Source organism: Phalacrocorax aristotelis, chromosome 4, assembly GCF_949628215.1.
Source record: "Phalacrocorax aristotelis chromosome 4, bGulAri2.1, whole genome shotgun sequence".
Taxonomy (NCBI): domain Eukaryota; kingdom Metazoa; phylum Chordata; class Aves; order Suliformes; family Phalacrocoracidae; genus Phalacrocorax; species Phalacrocorax aristotelis.
In genome coordinates, this window is record NC_134279.1 from 63,447,579 (window position 1) to 63,464,948 (window position 17,370).

At 40.9% G+C, this 17,370-nt stretch overlaps 1 protein-coding gene across 2 annotated transcripts in view; it reads right to left on the bottom strand.

Moving 5' to 3' along the window:
• The window catches only part of STIM2 (stromal interaction molecule 2), a 70,639-nt gene extending 53,907 nt beyond the window's left edge, over positions 1-16,732 (bottom strand). For both annotated transcript variants that reach the window (XM_075091722.1, XM_075091723.1), the window contains exon 1: positions 16,366-16,732. In XM_075091722.1, coding sequence (XP_074947823.1) covers positions 16,366-16,564 — 199 coding nt within the window. In that variant the 5' untranslated portion in view covers positions 16,565-16,732. The remainder of the gene's footprint in view (positions 1-16,365) is intronic.
• Between the last annotated feature and the right edge of the window lie 638 nt (positions 16,733-17,370).

Here is a 17,370-nt window from a genome sequence, read left to right on the forward strand (position 1 = left end):
CATTTCCCAGCTTCCCCAACTTGTTACTGTTGGGAACTGCATACGCAATCCTTTAAATGCTACACAAATCTGCCACCACTGCTATCCTAATGACTTGTATGTCTGAATGCCATTAATGCCAAGGTATTTTTTCCTAGACAGATGCAGATTTTTACAATGCATTGTGCAGCACACACAATCTTTGCTACTCTACCTTGACAGGGGTTTTTCCCGGCCCACCCCACATTTCACTAGAAACTTTTATTTAGTTTCTCTACCAATGGTCAGCCAGCACCCATCTTGTGTTGAACATTCATGAGTCCATACTGACAAGCTCTCATTAGTTACTCTTATTTGCCTCTGATTTTCCTATTTCTTCTCTTCTTTCTACAATCTGTTTGGGTAACAGTGGCAGCTGTTGGCATATTAAACATTATGCCAAGCAGGTGCATGGACAGAATGGAGTTAATTTTGACACACCTTTTGCTGAAAGCTGACTACACTACTTTTAATAATGGAATATTTCATATTCATGGCATATTCAGTTATCTAGCATCACTAGACACAAGTAAGGTCCCGGTTCAGAGCAGATATTAATGCTGTAATACCACATAAAGTCCTTTTGCATATATTCAGTGTGTTAGACCAAACAAAAATCATTCTCAACATTAAGCGTTGGGTCAACCATCAACTCCGAATGCAATAATACAGACATTCATTAATTGGGCAGAAATCACAGAAAGTCAAAATAAACTGACAGTATTAATGCCTTATCTAAATGGATTTGTATAATATTTATTAAGAACAAACCCCAGATTTCTCAAGTATTCACCCTCATATCAAATCACCCCCATCCGAACTGAACCACCTTATAAACAACATAAAAGCAAAAGCTGCACATAAGGCCACTTCTGGATTTTTTTTTTCTTCTCTTGAACACTTTGCTTAGCAAGTTCCATTGGACATTCAACTGATGAGGTAAATAACAGGTATGACCAAAAGTTAAGGTAATGTTGGACAGGCAACCAAAGCCAGAGTTTTGCCCAAAGGAAAAGAGATATTAATTTTTAAAATTGCATGACAGAAATAAGTCATTCTCTACTAGACAAATCACTACTTCCAACTACGTTGAGTTATTAAAACGTGTGCATATCAAGAGTTACTCTGCATATTTCTAGACACCTTAATTACATAAAACACATTCAGCCATGCTTAGAAATACAGTACTGAATTTAAGTATAAATGTTGATACATTGCAATTTGCATTAGTTAGATAACAGGTAAGAGTTCTCTGCAGATTCCAGTGCCAGCCCAAAAAGGGAACAGAAACTCAGGAGAATCCCATCAGATACTCTGAACAACCAGTGAAGGATCCTCAAACACAGGATATCTGTGGCGTCCTAACAAGCTGCAGATTATGTGACTAAACATTGCTGAAGACTTTGGGTTTTCTGCATTTCTCCAGTATCTTTCAAAGACAAGTCTATGCCACCAGAAAAAAAAAAAAAAAGGACATTGCCCACAACTCTCATCCTTCTGACTGTAAAACACATATGAATAGTAATGAACCATTAAGAACAACTCCAATACTTGCAAAGACAGAGTAGGCAGACCAGTATTCTGCTTGTGACTAAACCAATCACAGTTGCATGATACTGAACAATTGTGGGCGAGAATATCACAATTTCTAATTTAGCACAACATTCTGCTATGAAGTACAAAGTGTTACTTGAAGTTCCCAGATGCAATTAATGCAGAGGTGGAATTGTTCTTTCCTTTTTCCATAGCTGTGCTTTAGCCTTATCTACAGATATAAAATATTTCAGTTAAGCATTTCAGAACCACATTAACTGATGGCAGACTACACTCTACTTCTGCTACTCCTTATGAACGTAGGCAGATAGGTCTAAAACCAGCTGACCACCTTATACCCACAAACAAAAATGGAACAAGAATGGAAATTCCTTCTGGAACCTACACAGCATTTTCAGTTACGTGCTGTTGTACCCAGCATTTTACATGACCCACACAATTCCTGCATCAAAAGTTTGGCAATAGCAAATGGAATTATTTAGCTTTTCAGTATTCCTTTCCCATTCTTAAACTGGAGCAAAAAATAAGTGGTGAATCAAATGAGGTGAGAAGGCCCGTTAAGGAGGTTGGGGTACACAACCAGAACTTACCAAACTTGCACAAGATTTGTTGGGGTGCAGAAGGCAAGGCAAATGGAACAGCATGACTCATCAGATATTTAAAAGAATCTTACAAAATACATTTTAATACATTACATCCTTAAAAAAATTAAATTTCCTTATGCTGCAACCCAACCATTCAGATAAAGTCTGTAAAGTATATCAAAAGCTGAACTGAATTCAAGCATAGACAATATTCTCTAGTAAGTCATCTACTAAGAAGTCACAAACTTTCTGAAAGTAATAAATTATTGCTAACAAGGCTATCAAAGATGGGGAGAAGGAGTTAACACCATCTGCCCTCCCTTGAGTAACATATTAATTATAGCTTCTTAGGTACTATTACTGATTGGCTGAAACATAATCCTGCAACATTTTAAAGCAAAATGACACAGAAAACAAAACTTAAGTGCACTTAAGAAGCACTGTGAACATAAACACCAAATTAATATCCAACCTGAGCAGTAATTATTCATTCTGTAGCATTCAAAAAACAAACACATTAAAGAAACATGGGAAAAATACCTGACTCAAAGAGTGTTTAAGTCTAGATACAAACTTAAACAGATTAGAGGCTCCTTAAACAGTATGAGGCACTGCTCCTGGAACAGTCCTCACATAAAGCCAGAAGCACAACATTTTTTCCCTGTATCTGAAGTAAGTGTCCCCTTCATGCTCAACAGAAATCTAACTGACACGGTGAGTAGAATTGTTGGTTTGATCCGCGTGTCCGAACAGGGCTTCCTACCCCATGGCAAAACAAGTTTACTCTGCTATAGAAGGAGCCCAGATTCCTAGCTCAGATGCTGACACCTCAAGAGATGTGAAATTAATCCTATCCTTAAAGCTTCTGATCAAGTAACACCATGGGTAAGCACTTCAACACCTGTGGGCCCTACAAACTTAACAGTTAAACAACAAATGAAAATAATTAATAGGTAAAACAGGAAACAGTGCATAGTAATTGCTACCCAAGTACGCTTTTCCCACCACATCTTAAAGTTTGCATGGTATGATACACCAGCTCCCAAAGTCTCAAAGTCCAGTATAACAACAATAGCCTTGGCATTAGCAACAGACAGGCAGAAAAGCCAAGGAGAAGGAAGCAGGCTTACTGCTGGAAACACCCAGAGTGGGCAGCAACAGCTGTGCTGGGGCTGGCTGCTTCCCTCCGCTCTGGGCCCTGTACCCCACCAGTAACCACCCCACATGCTTCAACCCCTTCTGGAAGCAGCACTGAGAACAGCAGCAAAGCTTTCTGCCTGCCCTGCCAAATGCAAATCTGAAGTGTTTCCCTACTTCCTCTGAAAAGAATAACAACCAGACTAGAGCTGGAGTATGCCTGAAAGCCATCCTTTGGATGATGACACCTTAACAAAAATGAAATATTAACTTCTGATAGTAGAATTATTTAACGCATATTCAGATCTCTAAGTATACCCAACCATCTTTAAAAATCTTTTAGGTTAGAAAATAAATAATTGAGGTTGCTTTCATAACAACTAAACTTCACATCTATTTCAATTAGTAAACAGAAAATTACTAACATACAATCAGTAAAATCAAGGGGGTTTGCCTGTTTAACAAACCAAGTAACCAGAACTTGCACTTTGAAGCAACCTGTGTTTAACAGAAATTTGAGATAGGCCAAAGAGGAAGCAAGTTTCAAAATATTTCTAAGTGAGAAATCCGAGAGCATCAGGTGAGGATATTTCATACAACAAGTGAACATGTTGGAGCCAAAGGCAAATGTAACAGGCTACTTACTTGGAGAAGATGCATAGGAAGAGTACAGTATTCACCTCACCCTAGCACTTACAACTGCAATACTTCAAGAACTTCATTATTAGCATTAGCACCAGTAGTTACATCACAATCCACCCTCTATCATGTCTAACTTACACTTACTTCACATACTAACATTAAGAAAATATCCAGGAACTATGCTTTCCACTAGATATCCAACAAACCTGGGGTTAAGTGAAGTGTTTAAGAGAAATGCCTTATATGCTTGTTTCACACAATACAGAATGCTCCATATTCAAGTTCTTATCTTAAATTCACTACCTAAGAAAACAGAGCTCTTCGAAATATCCAATCAGCTGTACAAAATGGCAGCCTCCATGGTAATCCCAGGACATACACCATTGTCTTCCACAGCAGTTTACAGCTGATGTTTCCAATTCTCATCTGTGTGCAGAAAGTGCCAGAGAACTTCATATTTAAGTCTGCCTTCTCCAAAATTCTGAATGCAAAACTTGCCAAGGAAAATATAATTATAGCTCTGTCTTATTAGTGAAATACATGTTGCTTCCTGCTTCTAACAAGTCTCTTACTACACTCCCAATAAACAGGCTAGAATCAAGCTTGTCCTTCATGATCATTGAAAATAGAGCACGGACCTGGAAAAGCAAGCTGAATTTTTACTCCTTCAAGCACCATACTTCTCTTAATTGTCATGTGCAAAATGTCCTTGTTAATAGCAGTGTTTCACTTCCACATTAATGTTTGTGTACACCAAAAACACTTTCAAAAAGGCAAACAAAACTAGACACATTCATGAAACATTTCTGCCATCAGTTTTCAGAGCAGAACCCATGGCAAGACAAGATAGTTTCACCTTAAGTATTCACAGTCATATGAGAAGCAGCAAAACAGTCATTTTCATTCCAGTAAGCCTTAGAAATGTTTTGGAGAAAAAAAAATTAAAAAAGACAAGAGGCCACAAAGCGTGAAAATTTAAAGTTATTCTCCCTCAACATCCTGCAAATAAGTAAGAGTGGCTTGGTAGAAGCTACAGAGTGAAAGCCCATTTTCCAAAGCAAGTTGGGTTGACTGATGTTCAGCAATGGGTTGACTGATCTTTAAAATTGTCACACTACAGCTGCCTAAAATCTCTACTTCACCCACAGTCAGATCTGAAGGTAAAAGACTAGAGATTGGTTCTTCCATCACACATAGCAAGGCACTACATATAGACTTTCAATATCACAGTATTCTGAAAACTCAGTATCTTCAATTGGTATGCTTAGTCCTCTGCCTAGAGTCTTCTCAAACACTTCATAGACCCAAAAAATACAGTATCAGACAACAAATGACCAGAATTAAAGAAGCACTTATTAAAACATTTGTGCTAAAACTTCAAAAAATCCTATTCAAATGAATAATCAACTACTATTTTCATATTTAAATAATAAATACAATAATTTGGGTAACAGGACAATGGCTGTCTTGTTCTTTGGCTTCTGTAAGAACGTTAGTCTGCTGCTGACAGCATTTGGGGCATAGAAAACTAAAAGTGGTAAAAAGAAAAATCCAAAACAAAAAGTCACTAACTTCTGACAGGAAAGAAATTTCATCCTTAGGATACCATTTAGGAGACTGCAAACCAATACAAATCAAGAGAAAAAACAGTTCCTAAAAATCAATTTACAAAGTGAGTCAGTGCCAGCAAAAATTTTGCCAGTCCTCAAGCTGAAAACCCCCACTTAGTAACACCTCCCAAAAACTTATCATATAAATAATGATGCAGCTTACTACAACACAATGACGACATTCTTTAACTATTTTTCCCCTTATTCTCTCTATGTTAGCAGTCGCTTTAAACATTTGCACAAAACCAAAACTGAAATGCTAATGGAAAACAGCAAGTATTTGTCAAACTGTCTTGTCTCAAACACCACAACCATACCTTACAGTTTCACAGAAGACTAGCAAAAGCATATGAATTGGCAACACTGAATCAAAGGTGTCCATCTAGTTCACTTCACACGGCTCCAGTCAGCACCAGATGGTGCAGTATGAAAGGTGATGGCAAGAACAATTTTTCCCTAATACACCATATTTTTTGTTTGCAGAACAGTCCGCTGCAATGAGTTTCCTAGTTTAAATTTACCTGTTCATGCACATGTGCTCTCCCCCTTCCCCCAGGAAAATAAGAAGCAAGGGGATTTATCTATTTTTAAACCTCCTTCTGATTTTCAATGAATGTCCCCGAGTCTCATAGCACAAGAATAACTACCAGTCTTCCTATAGTTGCTTCCTTTACAATACTCATGATTTCAGACAGGTCTACCACATCCTCACTGTCACCTCCTAAGGCCTGAAATCCATCTGGCTGCCTCAGTGCTCTTCCATCCCCCCCCTCGCTCCACCTCCTTGGCCTTCCTTGCTTCCAGCCCAGGATTCAATCAACCTTCACTTAGCCAATTTTGGCAAATCATTCTGGAAGAAAACAAACCCACAACTACACTGAAATAGTTCGGCATGAGGAGGGGACACACCACAGCTGCTGACATACATTGGCTTTAGCTTCCTAAGAACTATGGCCACAGGGTAGGGCTTAAAACCAAGACATCCTAGGTTTCTCTAAACAAAAATGTATACACAAAAGCATTGGCAAGCTTTATTCAAACCCTTTCTAGTTTTACATATCCTTTCAAGTGGCAGCTATTAGTATACTATTTTCCTTTATTCATAATTTGTAGCATTTCTTCCTGGCCAACAACCAGGCTTTTTCCAAAGAACAATCCTTTATTACTCCCCAAAATCTCAAGTTTAACAGCTAATCAGAGCTCCAATTATTCCGTTAAATCCAGTCCGAGTATACACTTAACAGTATGAAAGTACCAAATAAAATAAGCTCCTTCCTTTCTCTCCCTGCCTCACTTTTTTGCACTTTGACACTACCATCTCATCACCCTGTCACACAATATCATGAAATACCATCAGAGATCTCTGCAGACAACAGCAGTTTACACCAAGTCTGCCTTCATCATCCCACTACAGAAACTTCCACTCACTTCTAAGCTAAACAGTATTATGCTCCATTTGTAACCATCTAGTACAGTGAAGATGCATCCTTTTTCTTCCCAGTAAGGTAAGATTTTACCTGTGATTGTTTATCACTCTCTCGTAAGGAAACAGCTATTTCTGTGGACCTGATCACAGCCAAGGTTGTGTACAGAGCTTCCATTTTGTTGAAATAAGGAAGTCTTACCACTTGACAACATCACGAGAAATCAGAGCCTTGACTGCCTTCATAGGATACTATAAACAGACATGAGGCAATATAAAACAAGTGTGTGAGTGCTTCTGTGACAAAAAAGAAACACATCACAGATGCACAGTTTCTTAGGAAGGATGTTTAGTTAATAAAGGAAACAAACCGGTTTTACTCAGATTCCTTTAAAACAAAGTTTAAAAGTCAACTGGAAGCGTTTAGAGCTCAGGTTGTTGGGGTTTTGTGTTCTTTTTTTCTTTCAAACACCTACAGCTGAATCAGAATAGGACATGTCTTCAATATAGGACATGTCTTCATTAACCTGTATTAATAAAATCACATTTCATCAGATTTGCTTTACAGAGGTAAACAGTTATGCCAGGCAAGCGATTTAAGTTTTGAGACATGAACTCTCTCCTACAATAAATCGACAGGTAAAAAACAAATTAACTCCTGAAACAAGTATTTCATTCCAAAACATTTATTCTTCTATAAGCTAAGGCACTATTATCTACAACAACTAATCACCTTAAGCCCCGCAAAGATCTTGACTTTACTGCTCATCTAAAAGTCTCCCTCTAAAATTTTAGGTATTGCGGAAGCATTTCTTTACCAATTTTGAATGTCATTTTTCAACTTCACAGTTGGTAACGTCTGTGTAAAATGTTGATTTTCATGAGCAGCTACGTCTCCCTTATCCACCTTTCTCACTTACTATTTACTTGGCATGCATGGGCTTCTACTAAAATGGTTAATACTACTTTCCTCCAAAGCTGTTATCTTCTCACAGATGCCCTTGTGCAGCTATGCCCTGACCTGAAGGAAGGGCTTGATCCTGCTGAAAAAAATTAATAGCAACTTCCAGCTCAATCAACTCCCACAAAAGAGCTCACCTCCAGCCATGATAACATTAAGAGAGCCGCTAGGACACAGAGAACAGGCAGGGAAGGAGAGAAAGCAACAAGCACAAATGAGGAGCACCCCTTTCTGCAGCCACAGCTTACACCAAGGTCAGTTTAAATCAATAACAAAGCAACATCTTTCAAAGACTGCAGAGCTACAGGTCTCGTATCACTGCCTGCAACACAATCAAAATAAGACCAATTACCAGGACTTCACTTTCATAAGACCAAAACCAAAATATTAATTTACTTAAAATGCAGTCTTAGAAAGAAATCCCAGAGAACACATAATACAGGTTCACACACCGAAGTCAACGGAATCAATTTCATTGTCTCTTACCTGTAACTTTAGATCAGCACATCACTGCACTGTTTCCAAACTAACTACAATACTCAACATGGCTCTGACAGCAATGTTTCAGTAGATATATTCAGGGAACATGAAGAGGTTGAGGCAGCCATGTTCCAAAAAAGTACTGGCAAAGTTAAGTCCTTCAAAGGAAAATTAAAAATATACTCTGGGGAAGAGAGAACTGTCTTGATGCATTTCATTTGCAACTAAAAATCATGAGTAGGAACGGATATAAATACATTTTTCCTTCCTACCACATTATAAGTATTGGAGCTACATGATATTATAGTCTAATTTTCATATTTAGCAAAACAGTAAAAAAGCCTTAGCACTAGAAAAGTAATTTCATTTTCACTTCAAAAAAAATTTTAAGTCTTTAGGCAATGAAAATAACTTAAGCCAACAGTATTTTTCATACAGACATACAATATTACCGCAAGTTATCCTGCAACCTTCTATATATAGCAATCTAGGATTAAAACTAGAAGGAAGTCTCCTACTCAGAATAATTAACTTTCATATTTGTTTCAAAAATCATCACAGACCACATGGTTTGAGTAGTTTTGTTTATTTATTTGTTAACAGTATAATACTTCTTGCTTGTTGTTCTTCAAATAAAAATACTAGGTAGTATTCAAATTGAGGAAAAGCTAATCAAGCTTGTCATTTTCAGACTATAACTAGAGAGAAACAACATAAGACTTATTCCTTTTATTTGCTTTAGATCTAGGCATATAAACAGAAAATTCACTTGCTTACTGCATCTAGTAAGGGTAGGAGGGAAGAATGCATTTCAAGTAAAATTCTGTGGTTGGGACAAAAAAATTCACCAGATTAATGTAAAGCCTAAAAAAAAATCAAAGTCTCTGTTTACATGTTGAAATATGTTCAGTAATATTTGCTAGGGAATTATCAACACAACTTTTGTCACTTAGTGAGCCATTCACTCATTCATCAAATGCTACACAGAAAAAAACCAAGAAACATTCAGGAGTTACTGATGACTAATCTTAATGCCTTAATGGGAGCCCAGAAGACTTATTTACTATTAAGAATAAAGTAACATTTGTGTGAAAACTTTCTTTCTAAATAACATATTTAACTTGCAGAGAACTCAGAATTTGATCTAATTCAGTTCACACAGTCCCCTGATAGAACTGAGTGAAACTGTTCCCTTATCTGTGTAACATTACTACATGTGCTTAATAATACATACAGCCAACCCCTTCCTTTATTCTAAATGATGAAGTGAGAAAGAGCATTCATACCACACCTTCATGTATGGAAAGTTTCCCATTTTAAAGAGAAACCAGACAGAGCTTAGAAATCCAAAATGTCTTCACCAAATTCTTATTCAACAAAAACTTGTTTAAATTAATACTCTACCACAAGGTCTATTTGCTTTTAAACACAGCTCTAAATAGGTTCAGATAAACTACTGTTTATTGCTCAACTCAGTTTTAGAAGTTGAGCACATGACAATTTCTTACAAATGAACAATAACCACAGAAACAAAGTACACAAAAAAACCTCAAGTATTAAAAATTTAACTGGAGACAGTACCCAAGGGCTGGGCTGCTGACAGTTTTTAAATGCCTCATGATGCAGAAGGTAGGAAACAGAAAGCATTGCCTAGAGGAAAAGGATCAAAGCTATCTTTGCAGTCCTATAAATTCTGAGCTACTGCAAAAGTTAAAGCTTCACACAATCTAAGTACCCTCAGCCACCATTCCAATTTACACAACTTTCTGTGGTGCTGCTCATGGGTTGCAACACAAGCCACAACAGTCAGTGAGGGGTTCCCTCCCATCTCCACACCCAGAGATCACCTGAGAAGCAAGGTTCACCCACAGTAGTTAACACTTTCTGTCTTTCTGTATACATAAGAGATTTTCTCCCGATATACTTAAAAATCTTTGCTAGAGACCACAAGAATGGAATTTAAAAGAAAAGGTCAGTAGTTCTTACCTGTTAATTCAAATTCTGTTGACTCATTTGAGTCAACAGTTCTGTTAACTCAAATTCCTAACTCTGACAAGCACATTATCTTCAATTCCCAAGACAGATTTTAGTTAAAACTCTGGAGCACTTTTCATTATACAGATTTAAGGATTCCTCTAACAGTTCTCTGAAAAATGCCATGCTTTGGGGACTGGAAGGAAAAGGAGCAAGGTCCAGAAGAAGAAAAATTAACCAACCAAACATGAAAGATATAGTAATAAACTCTCTTCAGTTATAGTCTGAAGCACTCACAGAAATCAAGTAAACAAATGTGGATTTTTATGGTACCGAGACAATCATCACATTCTGTTTATGATGATTCCAAATTTTAACAATGCATTATCATTTTATTCACCTCCTCCCCCTTTCAAATATGCAAAGAGTTTCCATAGTAACAGGAGAGACTTGGTAGTATCCAAAGGCAGAATAACACTAACTTATGTAATAACTTGAAACTCACCTTGGTATGTAAAATATATAGGTGCTTATTTTAGGACAACATACATAGTGGTTATTTACTCTTAACACATACCACATGTAGTCATGATAAACATCTCAAGTTCCTGTATTTTAAAAAGCCAGTTTCACAAATAGGATGTAACAGACCAATCACAATGAAGTCTCCTCATACATCAGGATTTCTGCAGTAAATTAGAGTCAACTCTTATTTAAAATACACTTGTCACTTCTGAGGAGTTTTTGACAATGCATTAAGAATGACAAAAAAAAGAATAGTAATTTTCATAGCTCTTCCCCATCATAGCTCTTCGCAATACGTTCCTCTCCCCCGATGCTGATTGAGAACAGATATTAAATACAAAAAGGACATAAAGGTCACAGCACGCAAGCTAAAAATCAATTAAAAGAATATCAAACTGCTCACTTGATACAAACTTCAAAAAAGGAAACTACATTTTTAGGTGTTTTGCATAGCGATAGTATCATCATGGGAAATCTTATCAAGATCAACTGCCTCTGCCATTTGGTCCAGTCCTCCTTTGACAAATGCATGGCAGCTCAACCTAATTATGACAGATCAGTATCATGGAGGTTAGTTAGCAGAAAATGAGTCATGCCCAAATTGCGTAGGAGCAGCTAGCCAGAATCTAGTAGGTGGTCCCCAGAAAAGCAGAGCTGTCTTCAGAAAGCTTAGAGCTGGAAGGGCAACACAAAAACCCGCTGATGGAGGGATGATACCGAGTCGAAGAATTTCAGGGAGGGACGTTAAGGGGCATTAAAGGGGCTACTACAGACTACTGCAAGACAAGAAAAAGCAAACACCAGCTAAATAACCTGGTTAATTCCCAACAGTAAGAACAGGAAATCTTCAGAAGAGGCGAAGCTGATGGTCAAGGGGGAAAAGCTCACAGGACACCAGGAGGTGCAGAATGCACTAGCAGAGGCACTGAAGAGTTACAATGAAAACACTGGAAGGCTGTAAGGCAAAAATACTCAGCGATGAGCAAAGGAAGTTAAAAGTGCTTGCGATTTTATCTGAGTGGGATTCCAAAATGCCACTCAGCTACATAAAGGCCAAGATTTTTTCTGGCTGTCTGGTTTATAATCTTTGCTTCAAAAACCTCTACAAATCCAGCCAACTGCAGCTGTTATAGCCATATCTTGTAGTTCTGGCAATTCACCAGCTGCTGATAGAGCTATCAAAACCTGGAAACCTTGTTGCACAAGGTTTCTTTGCTGGACTTCTCCTATTGCTGAGTTTCTCCTATTCGTTGTTACTAAAAAATAAAAAATATTTTAAGAAATTAAAAACCTAATGAAACTGAGAACACAGAGCTTAAACTAACTAGATTTCAGAGACAGGTGACTGCACTGATGCTGACAGAAAGTAAACGACATCTTGAAGTTGGCACCCTTTAGGTGGAGAAAGGACTCATAATTTCTGTCCTCCCTACAGAAATAGTAAGACCAGATCAAGAGCTTAACTAGAGACAAACCGATAGAAGTAGTGGAATAAAAAAAATGCCCGAAATACTCCATTTTCATCACCAGATAAATCCACTCACCCTAAAAAAGCCATTTACTAGGGAACTGACAGAAGTCATACAGCTCACAACCTTTTAAGACCAGTGCATGCTAAAATAATCACACAATGATCATTGTGCCACGTGACCAAAATCACACACAACTGCCAACTTCCAAATGGATTATTCAAGCCCAAAAGGTCACTACCACAGTTTCACCATCACCTTAGCAATGCAATTCTACTGACAGCTAGGCTCATGCCATTGCAGGTGGCAGGCAACCCTTCTTCTGTGCTGCTGACCCCACCTGCACAGTCCCATCATCTCTCTTCTCTCCACCGGTGCTAGTGCTTAAAGTATGTCAGGGAAGAGTCTGATCCATGGAGTTTTCTGTTGCCTGCATTCCTTTTCACATTCCTGCAAGCTAAAGCAACAGCGCTCATCACAACACTGGGGGCAAAAAGGGTACAAAGTAGAAAGGGAGCAGGAACTCTCTCCCTCCCCATGGGTTGCAAGTCCTGGGTGAGCATGTCTGCTCCTACTAGCTGCTTGCCATGGCCAGCTGGGGTCAACACCAAAGCAGCAAGCCACCCGCATTAGAATGGCTTAAACCAGTAATTGTGAAGCTGCAGCTCAACACACGTTTTCTAGAAACCCTCACTTCTCAAATGCCGGTCAGATTAATTTGAAGAACACAGAGTGTTACGATGACAGATAAGTTCCAGGATGGAAGCAAAATTAAAGGAAGAACAATTTTTGAACTACTTTCAGGAAAAGGTTATATTATGTCGTCCATTGTTTCTTCAGTAAACACAACATGGTGCTGTAGTTAAAAAATTGTCTAGCTCAACATTATAAACCACTATGAGAGAAAATTATAAGCCAAATATGGGTCCAGGTTCTCTGTCTCACCTGAAAGGCAGCCAAATTAATCCATGATCATGTATAAAAATATAGACTTCTAAACCAGAAGAGAATCCACAGTTACCCAGGATCACAAAACAACGTACGTAAAAGTCAATGAATAAACTGAATGTGAAAAGCCAGTGTAATCTTCAGGCTCAGAACAGAAGGTTCCTTAAAACCTTCTACCAAATTAAGCAGTGAATGAGCAGAGCCAGAATGAATAGAAAATCGTCTCCGCGGTGTTCCATCCAGTGGAAACACAGTTGTGTTGATCTGATTTTCATAACTGTGACTAAGCACCTTCAGCGCAGCATCAGATGTTAACATATACAGCTGTCATTTATAAATTACCATTAAAAGGCACATATACATAGGCCAACAACATTAATGATAATCTATATGAGCAATTAAGTAAATTCCTGAATATGTGATGAAACATGACAGGAGTAGAATCTTAGGCTCTTTCCTAGTCCTAAAATTCATCATATATCCCTTTTCCTCCAAGGGTCTAGATTATCTTTGCCAGATTCTTCTCAAACCCAATAAAAACCTCCAATAATGGGAGCTTGTTGAATGATGTACATAATTGGACTGTTATAAGTAAAAACTTCCCCGCCTATATTTAACCCCAATCTCACCCACTACAATTTACTTCCTCTTAACCTCCATCTTAACCGCATAGAAAATGGAAAAAGTTTAAAAAGAAAAAAAAAAATCAATATGCTTCTGTGAACTCTTTCTTACATACACATCCCTCCCACAGCCTTTTCCACCCCCCCAAAATAAAGCAATACTTGAAATTTTTTTTCCTCAGTCAGATTCTAAGCCTCCCAACCCCCATTGCTACTTTCCTTTTTGGATTGTTTAATAGTCAAGAACATACACCAAAGTGCAATAAAAACAGAAAAAAATAAATGCCTTCTGTAGTTTAAACTGGATCAACATATCCGAGGACATCACCCACTTCTGCCAGGTGCATAATGTTGCTTATTCAGACCAATTTGTGACTAGAATTCCTGGATTATTTCCTACAGCTGTGCTGCCCATACACCTCTATTTGAGCATCTGGCAGCCTTTTCCTAGCACTGCATTTTCTGCTTAGCAGCTTTTTATCTTCTGGATTGTACTTCTCAGACCTATCAAAATGACTGAATTAAAAGTTTAATTCTTCTCCAGACAACTGCTGGCAATCCCTCCTAACTTGCTGACACGTCTGTAAGTTTCATCTTTAAGGAAAAAGTGATAGATAATATAACTAAAGTCACCCCCTGAACACATCATCTGGTTTTCTCCCAACTTTCAAGAGTTCTTCCAGCTTTGCAGAGTATTTGGGGGTTAGTTACCAGACAAGCGAACAGCTTACGTGATCAACTGAAACACCGTATTTACCAAGCAGATAAACATGGAACTATGTTAAAAATCTCCTAAAGATTAAGACTGATTCCAAGATGACTCTTAATCATACGTATTTTCCAGACTGAACAGTCATGTAACACAGGAAATCCACTCATAACATGTTAGATTTCTCAAATAAATGTATTTCTTCACCAGATTCACTGCTGGGGTGGGACGGGGCACCACAACAACTGACAAGCATCTCTGTACTTTTACAGTACATAAGATTTAAAAAAACCTTTTTTCATACACACTGGCACATCAAAATTGATTAAGCATGAAATGTAGACAGCATCAGCACTATACATAGCAAGAACCGCTTAATACCACCTACAGGCAGATTAATTACGGTCTGGAAAAAAAAAAAACCTGCTCCAATACAGCATTTTCATAACACCCTTAGGAGGTATGACTGCTGCTTCACAGACTGCGGATGTTCCAACTTCCTTAGTTTATATGGCAAGCCAATAGATTGGACAATTTAGATTTCAGAAATGCTGTGATCTCAAGCAAGATCGCTAGATCACGTAGCCTTGGATCGCCGTCTTGGAGTTATTTCAGGAATACCGTTGAAGTTTCATGAATTATAATTAAATCTCATGTTTTTAAAGCATTACATTGAGAAGAAACCTATGAATGTTTCATCCACTGAAGTTCATAAATTTTAGCTCAGGATGTCAATGTTATTTCAAACAACACCAGAAGTTTTTCCCCGATAGGAAACGCAGGCTACTTCGATTCAGAAGGGGTATGTTTTTTACTTCTCTCTTCCACCTTCCGCACTTCCCAATTAGAGAGGTGTTTGAAAAGCACGTTATAAGACATGACAAACTTCTAAATGTTTTTGGCTGTTTCCTAACGCACAAATCCCATTTTCCTAAGTGAGCAGGCAAAAGACCATAACGCTTCCTACTGCTCGTTACAAGATAGATTCAGAACGTGTATACGCAATTCGGAGCCCTCAAAGCCTGCTCAAATCAGCTTATTTTAAAGGTTTCAGCAACTGCTGGTTTTAACCGCAGGCATTACCATTAGCCCTAAGCACGGCAGCACGAATATATTCACTCTCTTTGAAAGAGGTACGGGAAGGCAGGGGACGGACACCCTCGCGCTCGCAGCACCGGGCTCCTGGGCGGCGTCGCGGCCGGGCGCGCAGGTGGGCTGGGGCGGGTCACCTCGCCTCCCGCCGCGGGGCCGCCGCAGCCCCCCACCCCCGCCGGCAGGGCGCCCGGCATCCCAGCGGCAGGGCTCCGGGCCGGGGCCGCGGCTGGCGACGCCCGAGGCACCCGCCCGCAGGGGCGGCCCGGCGGCGGCAGGCAGCCCAGGCGGAAGCGGCGGCCCCGGATCTCAACAATATCCCTATTCAACAGGATCCTGTAAATCTCCTGCGGCGGGTTCCTGCCCGGGGAGGGGCAGCGTGGCGGCCGGCCGGCCCCCGCCGGGGCGGTACCGCAGTGCCGCCACCGCAGCCGGACCCCCTGCAGACCGGCCCGCCGCCCTCCGCAGAGCCGTGCCGCGGCGGCGGCGGGAAGCGGCTCGGGAGCACGGCCCGGGGACCCCGCCGGGCCCCGGCAGGAAGGCCTCCGCGCCCCCGCCCCGCCGCCGGGATGCGCCCCCCGCCCTCCCCGCCGGCGGCACGCGCGGGAGCCGTTACCTGTCACAACCGCCGCCGCCTCTGCGGCGGAGGCGGCGGCAACGCCTCCCCGTCCTCCCCGCCGGCCGCCGCTCGCGTCCGCAGCCTCCAGCTCGCATCCCCCAGCAGCGACGGCGGCGGGCAGGAGCAGCCCCAGCAGAAGCAGGCAGGTCGGCACCGGGGCGGTCGCCCGCCCGCCGGGCGCTCGGAGCCCGCTCATCGGTACCGCCGCTGCAGCCCAGCAAAGGGCTCCTCCGGAGGGAGGGAAGCGAGCAAGGAAGGAAGGAAGGAAGGGGCTGGAGCTGCACCGCTGCCCGCTCCGGCAGCCCCAACCCGCCTCAGCGCCGGCCCCACGCTGCCGCCCGCCGCTTCCGGCGACCGCTGCCGAGCCGCCAGGGCGACACGTCACCGCGCCGTGACGTCACCGCTCGGGGCGGTGGCGGCGCCGGTGCCGCCCCCCGCCCTGCCCCCGAGCCGTGCGGAGCCGTACCCCGCCCGCCCCCCCGGCAGCTGCGGCCCCGGGGCGGCGGGGCCCGGGTCTTGTTGCCGAGCGCCCTCAGGTCGAGGCCGGTCGTTTCGCCGGATCCCGAAAAGGCGAACCGCCCTGAAACAAGCCGGTTCAGCTACAGGGCGGGGAAAAACGAGACCTTGGAGTTGGTTAAATTTGTCCTTTTCACACCAACTCTGCAACAAATGCGGCCACCTGAGGAGAGCTTTCTGAAGGGATGTGTGAAAGACGCTTCAGTTCGGCACGTACAGCCCTCTCAAACAAAAAGTTTATGGTGTTTTAAATCTGACCCCATACCAGTGAAATCAGGAAAACTAAGCCCTCACAAAGACTAAACCCCGATTTAACTGTGTTTAGGACCTTAGCAAAACGACCCAAAAAAAACCCAAAAAACTGCTTAAGACATTTCCATCAAGAGACTGAATGGGAATAAGATCTATATTGTGCTTTGTCCTGTCCAAATCTGGGATTTTCAACCAGTCTGTTTTGAGTCATTTAACTAAGAATAACACAGCTTT